This window comes from Bombus vancouverensis, chromosome 7 (assembly GCF_051014615.1).
Source record: "Bombus vancouverensis nearcticus chromosome 7, iyBomVanc1_principal, whole genome shotgun sequence".
Classification (NCBI taxonomy): Eukaryota; Metazoa; Arthropoda; class Insecta; order Hymenoptera; family Apidae; genus Bombus; species Bombus vancouverensis.
Genome location: NC_134917.1, coordinates 3,225,354 through 3,241,310, shown reverse-complemented (window position 1 = coordinate 3,241,310; position 15,957 = coordinate 3,225,354). Strand labels below are relative to the sequence as shown.

Genomic DNA, 15,957 nt, shown 5'->3' with positions numbered 1-15,957 from the left:
GAAGGACATGGTGTAAACTTATCATAATAGATACATATAAGCAAAGAGTTAAAAATCCAACATTGTTTTGTCACCGAAATGCATTTTTTATTACCATCAGATCATTTTCATATCAATATTTTCATACATTAAGTATGTATAAAGGCGATGGAGCAATATATTCGCTTCTTACTTTTTAGGATAATACAGATTATCTTCTATATATATATATAAGTGTAATGATAAATGTTTTATTAGTTGCTTAATCCGATAAATTTTTAACGAAGGCATTGTTTATTTCAGACGAGCTTGTACACGAGAAAGAAAAGTACAAATACATCTGCGACGATCTGGACCTCACCTTCACCGAGCTGATCGAAAAGAATTAATTGATAATCGGCGATCGTGTGTATCCGACGACTGTCGAAATGATTGGCGGCTGTTCGTGCATCCGACAAACGCGGTGTACTATCGAGATCATCTTGTAAAACCGACCAATCCGCTTACGTTATCGTTATTATTACTATTACACTTGTATCTCAAATTTGTTGCATCTGAAACAAATACGTTCCGCGTTCCTTCACGTCCAATTCCTCCTTTTCGTTTTCTTTTTTTTTATTTTATCCGGTTAACACCTTGGTTTTTCAATTATTCGTCGCTTACGATCTTCTCCCTTCCTTTCCTTTTTCTCTTCTTTATTCATTTTGTAAATCATACTCTAGATTACGATTAATCAAATCGCTCGTTTACGATAATTCCGATTTTACGACAAAACGTATTCGGTAAGTACTCACATTCGGCGATACAGAAGTTTCTTAATGACTGTGAAGCGCATTCGTCGATCATTGTAACTAAGCAAACAGGCAAATAAAAATTTAGCCCTGAAACTACCGTCTTATTTTATTTGTTGACTATTTTATGTAGATCATGTTCTAAGAAAGAATGTTTTTTTCAATACTTACTGCGACATTTCAATAAAAATATTCAAACTACGAGCATCTGTATTTTTTCTCAAAACCTTGCATAAAATCCTACCCTTTTTAAACCATCACTTATTAACAATACTAATATACTAACAAATAATAATAATGGTGTAAAACCATCAAAAACTACTGTAGATTTAATTACTATTGTAATTTTAAGTTATAAGTTATAATAATTGTAAGTTATCTCGGATAAAGATGTAAGAAACCCACAATTCCTAAGCAAAATGGTGAATCTATGGTTAAGATAGTCCCATTACTAAATTAATAACATCCTCTCTCTCTCTCTCTCTCTCTTTCTCTCTAACAAGATGATAATTGTTAAACTGCGGATTTTTATGCATAGCTAAATACATTTGCTTCGTTTAGTCATTTTACACGTATTAATATACTTTAATATTATAATATTTTCAATGCACTCTGAACGTTATAACGAATATTGGTAGAGCAATTTGTTTCATCTTCTAAACATTATGCTGAAAAGTTTACTTTGCAACTTTTGTATAGTTTTGCATCTGTCGACTCTGGTGTAACAAATGAAATAAAGAAAAGAATGCTGCGCATTATAAGAAGAAATTACATTAAAATCAGAAAATAAGTAAGTGCAATAAATGAAGTTAAATACATAAAGATCCGCAGCGCAGTGACGGTAAAAGGTGCCCAAAAACTAACACAGGACCTAACATTCGACTAGTGCCACGTAACCCTGCCTTTTGCATTGCAGACGTGGTGGTAAACGAGCGCTGTAAGTACAAAGCGATCGCCGACGAAATGGATCAGACGTTCGCCGACCTGGCCGGATATTAGCAGGCGGGCTAATTCTCTGACGAAACGTGTATACTTCATGTGTACACATACACGCGCGCATATACACTTCTCTGAATACATGTATCGTTTTAAAATGAGAAAGGGAAACAAAATATGAAAAAGATCACGCTACGTTTAAAGAAACACTGCCAGCACGCGGATCCTTCGATGCACGACGCCCAGAGAAACCTTGATTGTCGATCAGGACGAAGAGGACGCAACGCCAGGCGTCTTCTCCAGACCCTACACAGCCCACAGACGCTCGATGGATTATGGAAACAGTCGGTTAGATCGTGTTTATTGGTTTTTCCTATTGTTATCTTATTTTTCACACTTCGGCTGAGAAAAAGCAGGTCTAAAAGGAAAGATTAAAGTAATTCTAACGAAGAATGTTGGAAATACAAGTTGAAGATAGCTGTTCGTCAATTTGATTCTCCAACAGCTATTTTATTTTGCAAAGTTTGGTTAAGGAAGTAGGAAAATAAAAGGAACAGAGAATGATCGAAGTTTAGGGTGATTTTGGATGGATGATGGGGAAATAAGTGGGGGATACTCGTTCGTCAAGTGGCTTTCCCATGGTTACCTTATTTTGCAGCTTTTTTTTCAAAAAGAAAACGAAGGATAGGAGATGACGAGAATTTGAAATAATTTCAACGAAGCACGTTCAGAGTAGAAGTTAGGCGGACTTGTTTGTCAATTTGATTTTCTAACAGCGTCTATTTTTATTTACAGAAACTGATAGAAAGAACAAGGATGATTTTATATTTAAAATATTTGATATAGGAATGGGCGGCAGTTTGAAAATCGTATAACAGGTTTCAGCGTGACGCTCATTCGTGATTAAAAACGCAGCATTAGAATCTCTATCTAAAATAACATAAACGAAGGAAACACTCGGAATATCAGAGGAGAATGAATCTGTTAATTCGCAATGATTGAAGAGTATTTTTTCTTTGATTTTTTCCCCTTTTTTGTAGGTCTTTAGTACATGAAAGAGAAAGATATTATTTTTATTTAACTTTCATCCAACTCTACATTCCAATAACATGATTTATTACTCGTTTATTGTTTCGTTTATTAACGATAACTAGAATTTAGATCTAAACGGTCGTATACTTAGACCGAATTCCTTCCCTGTCTCTTTACTATTTCTATTCTATTTATTTTACACATATTTTATATTATCAATTCCGTTCTTCCGTTAGTTTTTAGCTTCTATAATTCATTTTATCATTGATACTGAAAACGATTGACTAATCAATACATTTTTTCAAACATTCCCTTCGTTTTCAACTTTATGCATTTAAAAAATTGTTAACGACAAGTATCAATATCGGTGCTCTATAGCTGTGTAGGCGTTCTTTCATCCAGCTCATCCTTAATCGCGAATCATAACCTCCCACACCCACGTAGACGGTCCTGTATCCATCAGCAACGCATTTAATCGCGGAGTTCAGCTTGTGCAGCCAGATTGATAGTTACTCGTCTCGCGTACTCGTCATTAAGTTTGTCGTGAATTGAGAATCGGCTTCACTTCGTGCCAAGGGATGGCGGTAACTTTCGTGTATAATCGAGATACTGTGCAGAGGGATAACCAACGTTTGATACTCGACAAACGAAAAGAAACGAAATAAGGAGGATAACAATTCGAGAAAGAAAATAAAGCGGAAAAAATAATTGGCGGATTTTTAAAGGAAATATTTGTCGTCGTCCAGTGTGTACGTATAATATAGCCAAATCGTTAAAAACGATTAGGAACGAAAGGTGTGAAAAAGGATTGTTTGAAGTTGAACGAATAGTCAAAAACAGCCACATCGAGTATATCCGGGATGGTTGATAACTGGTGGTACAAGCGAAAAGGGGGTGATTCTACGCGAAAAAAGAAGTCGAAAATATAGAATAACAATTTTTCGTTCGAGGCTTTGTTTTCGAGAAAATCGACTTTGAATTTTCGATCGGTACGCGTCCACTTTATCGCGTGTCGTTATAACGGATCTCACTGTAGATCGTTGTCTCGATGGAAATATTAAAAAAAAAATTTTTTATTCTATATTTTCTATTCTATATTATTCCATCGAGACAACGATCTACAGTGAGATCCGTTATAGCGAGACGTGAAGTTCACGCGTACCGAGCGACAATTCAAAGTCGATTTTCTCGAAAACAGAGCCTCGAACGAAAAATTGTTATTCTATATTTTCGACTTCTTTTTTCGCGTAGAATCACCCCCTTTCCGCTTGTACCACCAGTTACCAACCACCTTGTAGGACATGAATAGGGACATTCGACGAATTATCTTCGCGATCTTACGAATTGTATTCGAATGTACGTTGCTGGTTATAAATATTAAGATATTGGATCTATTTGATATATTTATTGGAAAATTCTTAATAAAAAATCTCAGTTTGATAAAACTTGTTTTATTTAACATTACAAGTAGACCACGGATTTTTTAACGTTTACGTTAAATTTAAAAATGTAAAAAAAGGTATCTACAAAGGTCGACTTTTTCGATTATGTTCATAACGATATGAATTTGTATAAAGATTCAGGGTCCAATCATATTTAGATTTATAATAAAATAATTTGAAAATAGAAACAGTAAAAAGCATTGAATTTGTCGGAAATTTAAATATCATGGCGTGTTTTAATACTTGTGACTAGCAGTGTATATCAGTAAAAAAAAGAGGACAAACTCTTTGCTTCGTGTGTTGAGTTCTTTCATATCGATGTGGCTAGGCAGTGCGGTCTATCGATCGATATAGTCTGTCTGACATCGGTTAACCTCTCAAGGCCATTTGTATCTAGAGCAATCCCCACTACACTCGCAATCAGTTTACTTGGTATCTCTCTCCTATTATTTTCCAGGAAGAATGGGGCAAGTTTCTAATTAAATTACTCACTGAATCTTGTTTCCTAATGTGAAATGTGTTTGTAGAGAATTTAAGTGGAAGAAATGTATTTTAGAATAAGAAATAAATGGTCTTGAACATTGCATAGATTTTGGACAGACTCTAATGTCAATTTAGAGCTAAACTTCATTATGTTTCGCGATCTTTAGCGCCTGCTTCTTTGCTTTCGTAACTCGTAACTTTACGAGACTGCCACGCGTTTCGGTTAACACAAGCAACTTTTATGTTGGATGTTTCGCTTAGACAAAAATGAATTTTGCCAAGAAAGATTGTACTGTTTTATGTTAACGAATTAAAATGATTTGTCTACCTTTTAATTACTCCAAGATTCTTTTTATTAACGTCCACATAACGTGTTTATATCCACAGATTACTATTAGATATAAATTAAATATGAATATTAATTTTCAATTAGTATTAACGTTAAGGGAGAATTCTTGGTAATTAAAAGGTAAAGAATAAGAAAGTAAAGAAAGTGATAACGAATTGATAAGATTAAGAAACGCTCATGGTATGTTTGACATTTTTTAAGATTGAATTTTTTCAGTTTCTCTGTGATTAAAAAAAGAAAAATGAGATATTGCTGAAATCTATTTGCGAAAGGCTTTGTAGCAGAGTTGGGCATTATTAAGACGAATCTTTCGAATCATTCCATAAATATAAATCATATGTCGGTGCATTTATTCGTGTAAATGCATTTTAATCGCTTTTATGCTCAATTTTTTCACCTATTCAGCCAGTGAGTAGAATTTTACCCAAATCTGTTTTAAAATGGGCCCAACTGAGAACGTGCACTTACCACCGCGATACCGGTCCTACGAAACAGTTAACCTTTTACTGTACTTATATCACTTTCAATAAATGTGCATTTTTTATACTTGAACGCAGCGTTATCTTATTTATCTTTGATTTGCAGCAATTGCAAGCGTTTGGTTTTGCAAGAGGATTTCGTTTTATTTTGAACAACCGCACTGCTCTGTTTTCATAAACTCTATCATGATATTGTTTTGAAAAAAGGCTCAGATTAAAGCTACTGATGACGCCAGACGATATAAAATATCAAATATTCTATCCTTGCAAAATCTATAAAAATGAAACTTCAATCTGAATAATATTTAACACAGTGAAGAAACAGAAAGGAAAGATCTGTAGCGTTTACATTTTAAATTGTAACAAAAAAGAATAACGGATATGGTATGTAAGATATAACAAAGAATCTCTTTCTCATTCTCCGCTACTGTGATAAAATAAACAAATCTATGCGCGAGATCTGGAGAAAGAAAGGATAGAACAATAAGTCATAGGCGATGATTTACATAACATGTTCATTGTTTATGATCTCGTATCATAATATAATATTATCTGTTTTAAACAACGCTAACATATATTTCTGTATGCTTTCTCAATTATAAATTGTAGATTCTTCGACTTATTGGTGTTTTAATAATTACAAAAGGGGGAAATAATTATAATATATTTATAATAATTATAATAATAATAATAATATTAATAATAATGCTAACATGTTTCCAAAAATATGAATATATCTCCTCGCGGTTTATCACGAAGTCGAACGACGTCGCGCACGCCGGAAACGCGGCGTACGCGCGCGTGCACGCAACAACATTACTATTTATTTCTTTTACGTAATAATATAGCTTATAATCTTCTATTCTCCTACTCAGGTAAATGCAATGTAATAGATACGGCTTGCGTCCCAGGAACCAGATTTCTTTTCATTTTTTTTTCCAGCAGAGGGAAGAACAAATTTCGAAAGACAATGATCAAGGATTAAGGGACGAAAATTAGAAGAGAAACGGCAATATGGGGCGCGGTTAGTCTCCGAAATGGTGGCACGATGTTCCCGTTATACTTGAAATTTTCTCGCTATATTTATCTGTACATTAATCGAACGTTAAGAAGGTATAAAGCTATCTAGGAAAATCGAGACCATCGCGGAGAACAATCCTCTATTGCCGATAAACCCGCTTTTTACCACGAGAAATGTGTTCGCAGAAAGCGATCTAATCCTTTTAGTACTGTTTCGTATGTCATATTTGTGTTAATCAGTTAAGTAGAATAAAATGATAGAAAGTTGAAGAAATGTATTTCGTTTAACTGCACGTGCAATACGCCGGATACACCGGCTTAATAAAATTAAAAATTCTTTCGTAACGATTTCTTAAATTGTTACAATTCCAAATTTCGTCCGATACAAATACACAAATACAAATATAAATTTAGTACGACTTATAACTAACGGTACATACTAACTACAGATAATACTCTTTGTTACATCGTGTACAATTTGAAAAACGTACGTTTCCTGAATCATGCGCTTAATAAAACGCTTGAAATTTGAAAACGTTGTAACACAAGAACGCTAGTAGATATCGATATAGATCTTCTAATTATCGCTTGTTATCGATTGATATTTTCGCTATTTAATCAGTCGAGTATCACCGATACAGTGACTAAAAGGATCATCGAAAGCCGAAAAGTAAGCATTTCTTTGTTTAATGCAGGCGAATCTCGCGTGATAGAACTTAACAGCTATTCTAGGTAAATGTCGGTTAATGTCGTTAATTGGACAAAGTGAAACGGTAATAAAGATTTCTAGCGATCGTTGCTTTCTTTCGAAACGCATCGGATCGAGCAAGGCAAGTGCAACGAAACTTTCCTATCAACAATTACACTACAAAATTTCTTCTTCGTTTATAATCCTAACTAGATTCACTTTTGTTTCCTACAAAGTTCCCTCTTATGTGCTCCGATGATATGTAACTCAATACGGAACCGTAACTAACATACTTTTTCTTTTTCTTTCATCGTTTCCTTTAAGTCGCTGCGCAAAAGCTCGCAGGAAAAAATTGACCTAATTGGAGGTCTACGTATATAAGGCACATCGTTCTTTCTGTTTGCATCACAATAAACAATGCGTGTGGTATGGTGGTGAAGCCTAAATCTTCTGCTAAAATATTGCAATACAGTTTTCATATTTTCAGATAAATATCCATTGTAATTTGCGCATCATTCTCGCCAACGATTTACGAAAAAGTGAGAACTACGCTTAAAAAAGGTGGACAAAGGTCGGAAGAATATCGTTGAATATAAAAGTAATCGTTCGAATCTTGTGTACAAATGCAAAATGTTCGCGTATTGTAAAAGAAAAACGCCTTATCATAAGAATACGAGCAAAAGAAATAGAAAAGAATATTTTACGAATAACGTACACAAAATTTCTCCAAATGGAATATAAAACTTATATAAAAAAAAAGTGAAGAATTTAAATCTTCCAGGCTTTGTCACCGCTCATCATTATTAAATCGTTATTCATTTCATCGTCATTACCGTGGAATCCTCGAAGCAACGGAATGGTTTCGAAAAATATTGTATAAAATTGTTGACCGACAGGATAAATCTGCGTCACCATGAAAAAGGTCGTATAAAAACTGGGTCGATACTCTCGTAGAAAAATGTTTAAGCACATGACAGCTATCGGTGCTCTTCGTAATAGAATCGAGCAGAATTTGGTCCCAAAGTGGAATTACCCTCTAGTTTGCTGACTTTAAATGCGAAAGATGCTTTTTAAATTTGCACTGGTTCGACGTAATTCGCAGGCAACATGCCGTGTCGTCCGGTGCGCTGTACCAGGCCGGTCATCCAACCCTCGTCAATGGCTGTACAGTTAACGATCAGATCGCCGTCGCAGAAGCTCACCTCGTCCAAATCTTGCGCTTGGTAGTCGTACATCGCTCTATACACTCTCTAATGAAAAAGAAAATTATTTGAAAAATGTATTTCAACTGGTGAAACAAGAAAAAGACGAAATACGATTAGAGAAATAAATAAATAAATAAATGGAAAATATTAACCAGTTTCTAATTGTTGGACATATAATACAATCGATAGATCGCATAATTGAACCATCCAGGATTGAAGTATGAAACTTGAATCAAAATTAAAAGTATATGAGAAAGATATACAATTCAAGGGAGGAAACAAATTTTTATACAAATAGATATACATACATATTTTAGAAAAAAATACAGAATGTTCATAGAAACATAATATTGGGCATAAATACTTTAGAAGCCAAAAAAGACGAGCTAGAAAGTACACTGGACAAACACAAACAATTTATTTCTTAAAATAAAGTCACGTCTTCCTAGCAAGGAATGTGTTAAATAGAAAAATGTATAACCATTAAAAAGTTAACAAAAATAGCATTGAGTGACAATATTTTCAGAAAATGCTTGAATTACTTTTATACCACCCAATATCAAAGTTTGCATCTGATAGAAAGATACTTAAACTTTCTTCTTCCAGCCTTATGGACCGTACTATTGAAAATAGCAATTTGAAAAATTAAAATAACTCACCCCAACATTGGTAGCTGGTGGTGGAGACGGCATATGCTGTGGGACGTGATTGTTATTCGTTGCTGGTGTTAACGATCCGTAGTACTCGTTTACAGGGTCTATATCAGCCACCGAACCAATCTTTCTAGCTGGTGGATTCGTCACTGAAAGAATTCGTTAAATTTACTAAGTAAAATGAAAGGAATCGAATTTATCGGAAAAAGTGATTTCCCGAAAAAGATTCGTCCGAAACAGCAGATATCGGTTTCAGACGCAACTTCCTCAAAAACACCACGTGTTAGCGTTTCGTGTTTAATGAAAGTTTAGATCACGTAAAACATATAAAATAGATACAGTATGGTGCAGAAGAATTGGAAAGCAGTTACGAGTGAATCGACGCAGTCGACGAATTGGCAACAACAACGAAACGGAAAATAAATATACCACATAGAAAACAGAAATAGTTTGTGACCAGCCACCGTTAACTACAAAACATCTTTCTCAATTATTATATTAAATCGTTTTATAAGTTGCATCGTATTTTTTTTTTTTTTTTTATTATTAGAAGTGTAACATGAAATTACAGGAAAGCATCATGAGTTCCATTGTAAATGTATTCTCTCTCGTTTTTTATTACCCTCTCATATAAAAATTAAATTCATTCTACTAGTTTATCAAATTTCTGTGATTCGGAATTTGGTCAAAATTTCTTGTAAAAAATTTCCTTCTGGAACCTAAAAAATATTCCTCGCATGTTGCTGCATGCAAAGCCAATTAATATTTTGCTTGCTACTGTTATCTTTTTTTATACGAAACTCTTTTAGAGCCAATTTTTTACTAATTTCTTCACAAAATTGTACGGATCTTCTAAATCATACAGTGGCATAAGCGTTTATCGTTTGATCTTTCAATTGTCATTCTTTCAGCACTGTATCGATCTTCTTGGAATTTCCAAGCTTACCAAAGCTTAGATACTAATCTAAAAGACAGACAATTAAGAAGCAGCAGAGTTCTGACAGATAAGCAACAGTGGCTTTTTAACAAGAAGGAAAAAACAACAGAGCTTATAAAACGATCTAATATTTTGTATGAAAATCTGATAAACAAACAGAGGTTGCACGTTCAAGAACGTTCAGGTCGTCCTATGGAGGAACGATATAAATTCACCGTGACGTCGCGCTCTGGAGATAATGGCCAACGATACAATAGGAGTGACCGAATTGTATCTACCTATCGTTCAAGCTAATCCAATTAGAAGTTTGATCTATTGAAACTAACTATTACCGGTTGCTAACTATAACCAATGACCAACCCATATGGTTGACTGTATAGGAAACAAGGCAACGAGGATATGTTCCAATTGTATTGAAGTATCGGTTCACTGTCAGAATAGCAGAGGGAAATAGAGCAGATAGTGTACAGGGTGTTCCATTTATCACTATCATTTATTTTTATCTCCTATCTATTCCCGCTCTTTCTTCATTTTTAGACTAATTGTAACTTACGAGTTTCTCAGCAACATAGTTTGGATGAAATCGTTTAACTGTTCAAGATTACTGTCCCCACTACTACAAGTTATGTCACGAGCAGGGATCCCCTTAAGTGAAGAGAGGTTATTCCTACTCCCACTGCTACTCTTGATACAGTCATAAAGATAATCTGGTATATTGGCCAAAAAGTCACATACACAAATAAGATTATATTGCTATCGACAGTGATAGTGGCAGTGAGAGTATGATTAAGGTATTAAGGGAATTGTCTGGTAACCGTGGTCGCGAGCCACCTCCTCTATAAGTTTTGCAATTTTCTATTGTAGGTATCATAGCAAAGGATACATCTTTGTATATTGTAGACCTATCTACGTCGCTATCTTAAATATTTTACAACATTTTCTTTATTGCACTTATGTATTCGTATTACTATTATGTATTCTGTATTCATATGTATCGTTATACCATTATCATTGCATTGAAACGAAACACTTTATTTATGAGAATTATCAGTCTACACAATTTTTAGATCAATCAATTAGAATTTGTCTTGTCGTAAGCAAGCAAAATTCCATTTATCTTTGAAAGTTGATCTCTTAACACATTGTTGACCGGCAATTTTACTGACAATTTATCTCATGTCATCGGCTAAAACAATATAAATAAACTTTAATAAATTTTATTTATTATTCAACGTTTAATATTTCTTTTTCCTATGATAAACAGCGTAACAATCACCTACGTGTAATGGCACGCAACAGCTTTTGCAAATATATCCAGTTTCGCTGCGTTTTTCTTTCGAAGAGCACACTCTACACGCTCTAGTCGGATCTGTTTTTCTGCCAGTGACTATTTTTTCTGAGACGTGGTTTCTCAGTTGTCCGGAAAGCCTGAAGGGTGCATCATTATGAGAAGCTGTTTTAGAAATTCGAGAAGCGTCTGGTGCAATGCTGCGTTCTTTGGAATCCACAGTTATCCATTCTCTAGCTACTTCCAGTAGACATTTTTTGTATCTTGTTTTATTTTTTGGCAGATAGGTACAGTACGTTTTGTATGCATCGAACAAGGTGCAGTTTATCAGAAAAAATGCTCATTTTTTCGACCACTTTAAAGTTTCTCGTAAAATACTGCTGTTCGCCAAAAACTGATCTGCACGATCTACCCCTTTCATGCGCTTATTGTATTATAATATGCACGTAGGTTTAATGATATTTTGCCGGTCTAATATCAGACTCGCTATCTTCCGATACAGTATCATTTTCCGAGTCACCACAATTTGATTCACAATCATTCGGACAATCAGGTAAAACATCGGCGTGTAATTCATTGAAAGATTCTTCATTGCTACGTTCCGTCATCGTTGACATTTTTTTACAACAAAGGACGCGACTTGACAAGTCTTATAAACGAGAGACACAGCTCGAGGTATGCTGACCAACACTTGCACTGTATCATCTCCAACAGCACACTGAGAAGTGGACAACGTTTGGCCATGAAAACACGAGTTAACTCGTGGCCGGTCAACAATGCGTTAACTTACAAATTTTTCATTGGATTGCCATTAGAAAGTGATCAAATATCGCATTATTATAATAAAGAATAGCTGCGGATAAAAGTGTATCTGATACGTGTTTCACGGGATACAAATTTCAATATCCGATACTATAGCCTGAATCTATTAAGATTGACGACTAAAATAAAAAGATCTGTCAAACGATTATGTATTATATTATATATTTACATCAAATGAAAATGAACCACTCTGTACGTAGCTTCCTAACTAGACAGATTATTATAAAAGTAACTAAATAAGCAAAGAGTAAGAAAAGAAGATGTAAAACTTGGTTCTAGAGCTAATCTTTTCTTAGAGAAGTTAGGAAGAAACCTACTCTGTAAAATGGACGAGAACTCACCTGGTCCCTTGTCGCTCGTATAAATCACAGTGGTTGCCCCAGCTTGCCTGGCGGAATAGGGGCTCGGTCTCACCTCGCTAAGAGGATCGTAATCGGCGATCCTACCTGGTGTCCTTTGCACCTGCGAGCTCGCAGTTCTAGCGGCCGGTGGATTCGCGTTCACGCCCGATGTAGGCGCGATCGAACCGTCCGTGTACTCTACGTACTCTAAAGTCAACAATACACAAGCTGCCGATATGCTTTTCCGACAACCATTCAAACGCCAACTTAAGCGATTCTCTCCAAGATACGAATATTCTCAAATATCCTAACTCAATTGGCAAGTTTCAGAAGCAGCTCTAGACTTTTCAGAGTTTCAAACAGATTTGATGTACGCGTTCGTCGAATACCTAGCCCTGATATCTATCGATCGAACGTATACAGGGCAATGGGAGAGATAGCGTTGACTAAGAGACAATTAACATACAAGCGAATATTAGTTGGTGACAGTGCATAAGTTCATAGATTAGTAGGACTCTTCGCTTCTTTTAAGTGTTTGTTAGTACATTGAGGATAGTTTGATCAGGGGTACGTTAACTCATTAAGGACAATGGTTGTGTTAATGCAATTATGTTGTAGTTTCTTTCTGTTAGTCAATTTGTATTATTAAAGCCTGTTTCTTTTTCTTCGTGTTAACAGTATAAAAGGAACTTTCAAGAATTTATTTCATACTTTCCTGAATAGTTAATTCTTTTTCCACATAGATACTGTTTTATAAAGTTTGCAAAATGTTATGTAACTGTAACGCTATGATAAACTATTTTCTCTTTGAATTATGAAAGCTCTTTTATGTATGTTATTTACGCAATACACTTATATAAAGTATATGATATTCTATAATATACAGGGTGGCTGGTAACTGGTGGTACAAGCGGAAAGGGGGTGATTCTACGCGAAAAAAGAAGTCGAAAATATAAAATAAAAAAATTTTTTTTTAATTTTTCCATCGAGACAACGATCTACAGTGAGATCCGTTATAACGAGACGCGATAAAGTGCACGCGTGCCGAGCCAAAATTCAAAGTCGATTTTCTCGAAAACAGAGCCTCAAACGAAAAATTTTTATTCTATACTTTCGACTTCTATTTTCGCGTAGAATCACCCTCTTTCCGCTTGTACCACCAGTTACCAACCACCCTGTATATACTTTATTCTTCAATAAAAAAATATATAAGAAGATACTTTATATCGTTATTTATGCATGGAAATTAATGTATTTATAATAGCACGGTACACTATTTTTCTTTAAGTCATAAAACCTACTTTATGTGTCTGATTCCTATATATGTATTGCATTTACACATCTTTTATTCATTACTCCATTGTTCAGTCCTTAACGAGTTAAAATCTACTTAAACTTGTAGAAGTAATTTAAAGTTATCTATAATGAAATCTTAAACCTTCAGATTCCATGCGTATCACAATTATCAAAACAAGTAACGAAAAAATGCTTATGGAATAATCTCACGAGTATTACGAACATTAATATCTGTTAGGTATAGAAAGCTTCAGGAGCTTCTATTCACCGATTACCAAATCGCGGATACAAATACTTAAACAATCTAAGCAATACGTGAATAAAGAGTACAGGTAAACCATAGGACAAGTCTCAACTCACCGATCTGTTCGCCATTTTCTCCGGTCATCGTCCTCTTCTGCTCCATGATGGCCTTCTTCTGAAGCTCACCGTGATAAGCCACGTTCGAGATGATCTTGCTGTTCTGCTTGATTCTCAGGGTTTCCGGATCATCTGCCACCTGGGTGAACTTGCCTTTTGCCTTCTCGAATTCGGCGTGATACTTCACGTTACTCTGAATCTTCGTGTTCTCCGCGATACGCTTCAGTTCCAACGTTTCCGCCATCGTGGTGGCCTTCGCCTTTGGTATGTGTCTGAAATACATGGAAGTAACAGACCGGACTATATGGAAAACTCGATCGCCAGGAGTAGAGCAGTGGCGTGTGTCGATCTAGCAACACTTAATTAAGCATCGATAATCGCAGCGAGTTCATGGTGAAATGTTTCTGATACTTGTTCCACGCTAGTTGAGAAACCATGTCACTCGAATTTGCAAGTTTGCTCGAGTCATTGAATTGTGTTTTGAATTAATATTGGCTTCTAGAGGGCTACGTTGATTTGAAAGGATTGTTATTTATTTGAACCGTTTTGAGGAAAATTTCTTTTTCAGCAAAAAAAAAACAATAATACAATAGTATGAATTATAATGCGAAATTTGAAAGAAAGGAACGAGTTAAATATGATATTCAAAATGAGAAATATAGTGGCGGAAATTCCTTCAAATGATATTGCGTATATACAGGGTGTTTGGTAACTGGTGGTACAAGCGGAAAGGCGGTGATTCTACGCGAAAAAAGAAGTCGAAAATGTAGAATAACAATTTTTCGTTTGAGGCTTTGTTTTCGAGAAAATCGACTTTGAATTTTCGATGGGTACGCGTGCACTTTATCGCGTCTCGTTATAACGGACCTCACTGTAGATCGTCGTCTCGATGGAATAATATAGAATAGAAAATATAGAAAATATAGAATAAAAAATTTTTTTTTTAATTTTTCCATCGAGACAACGATCTGCAGTGAGATCCGTTATAACGAGACGTGATAAAGTGGACGCGTACCGAGCGCAAATTCAAAGTCGATTTTCTCGAAAACAGAGTCTCGAACGAAAAATTTTTATTCTATATTTTCGACTTCTTTTTTCGCGTAGAATCACTCCTATCCGCTTGTACCACCAGTTACCAACCACCCTGTATGTAATAAGTATCCCACAAGTGTTGACAAATGTGCAAAGGGGATGATTCCACGTGAAAAGAGGGATGAGGTCGGAAATGTAGTATAACATTTCTTTAACACGCAGGCTACTTTGGAAGAACTTAAAAATGTTACAGTTGATACATGTCTAAAACGAAGAGGATTAAAATAAGGACAAGTGAGTCATCTTGGCTGATGCGCGTTCCTCATGGAGAAATTATGGAAATCACAGTGAATAAGAGTTTCGAGTGCACGACAAGCGGTCGATGACGCCGTTGGTTATCGCTTACATCCTTTGTGAAGCACAGTTGATAATCGTACCGCAGGGAGAAGAGTATGAAACATACTCTGAACAGACAGTGACGGTGAAACACTTAGAAAAGTAGAGAAGAAGATGGACAACGTTGTGTCTTTCAATTTACTAAGTGAATCTTTTTTTTAAAGCTTGCCGTGTGAAACCATAGAGATACAATTTACTAGCACTCTATTTCTATAAAATTAAATTACCATCAAACTTTTCCCAAATCGTCTTATCAACTTTCCGAATAAACTAATATTTTTACGTCTTAATTCCATCTTGTTTTTAATGCAAAGTTGAAACTATCGTGGATAAGGAAATAATTATCCTCCGAATCATTTATTCTGAATTTTTTGACATTTTATTAGATTATTAATCTTACGGATATATTCGATGGTACACGTAACGCG

The 15,957-nt window shown here is 35.1% G+C and overlaps 2 protein-coding genes across 19 annotated transcripts in view; one reads left to right on the top strand and one right to left on the bottom strand.

Moving 5' to 3' along the window:
* The window catches only part of Tm1 (tropomyosin 1), a 42,447-nt gene extending 36,883 nt beyond the window's left edge, over positions 1 to 5,564 (top strand). For 14 of the 17 annotated variants that reach the window (XM_076619949.1, XM_033347833.2, XM_076619950.1 and 11 more), the window contains one exon: positions 283 to 866. In XM_076619949.1, the coding sequence (XP_076476064.1) occupies positions 283 to 368 (86 nt within the window). In that variant the 3' untranslated portion in view covers positions 369 to 866. Of the gene's footprint in view, positions 1 to 282; positions 867 to 1,686 lie in introns of those variants that run through there. The other 3 variants (XM_033347839.2, XM_033347830.2, XM_033347828.2) reach the window with 1 other exon arrangement.
* A 428-nt stretch (positions 5,565 to 5,992) lies between these two features.
* Positions 5,993 to 15,957, bottom strand: part of LOC117164616 (LIM and SH3 domain protein F42H10.3) — a 42,444-nt gene continuing 32,479 nt past the window's right edge. The window contains exons 3-6 of one of the 2 annotated variants that reach the window (XM_033347757.2): positions 14,102 to 14,373; positions 12,446 to 12,652; positions 9,064 to 9,206; positions 5,993 to 8,449 (exon numbers count right to left, since the gene is read on the bottom strand). In XM_033347757.2, coding sequence (XP_033203648.1) covers positions 8,270 to 8,449; positions 9,064 to 9,206; positions 12,446 to 12,652; positions 14,102 to 14,373 — 802 coding nt within the window. In that variant the 3' untranslated portion in view covers positions 5,993 to 8,269. The remainder of the gene's footprint in view (positions 8,450 to 9,063; positions 9,207 to 12,445; positions 12,653 to 14,101; positions 14,374 to 15,957) is intronic. The other variant, XM_033347758.2, reaches the window with a different exon arrangement.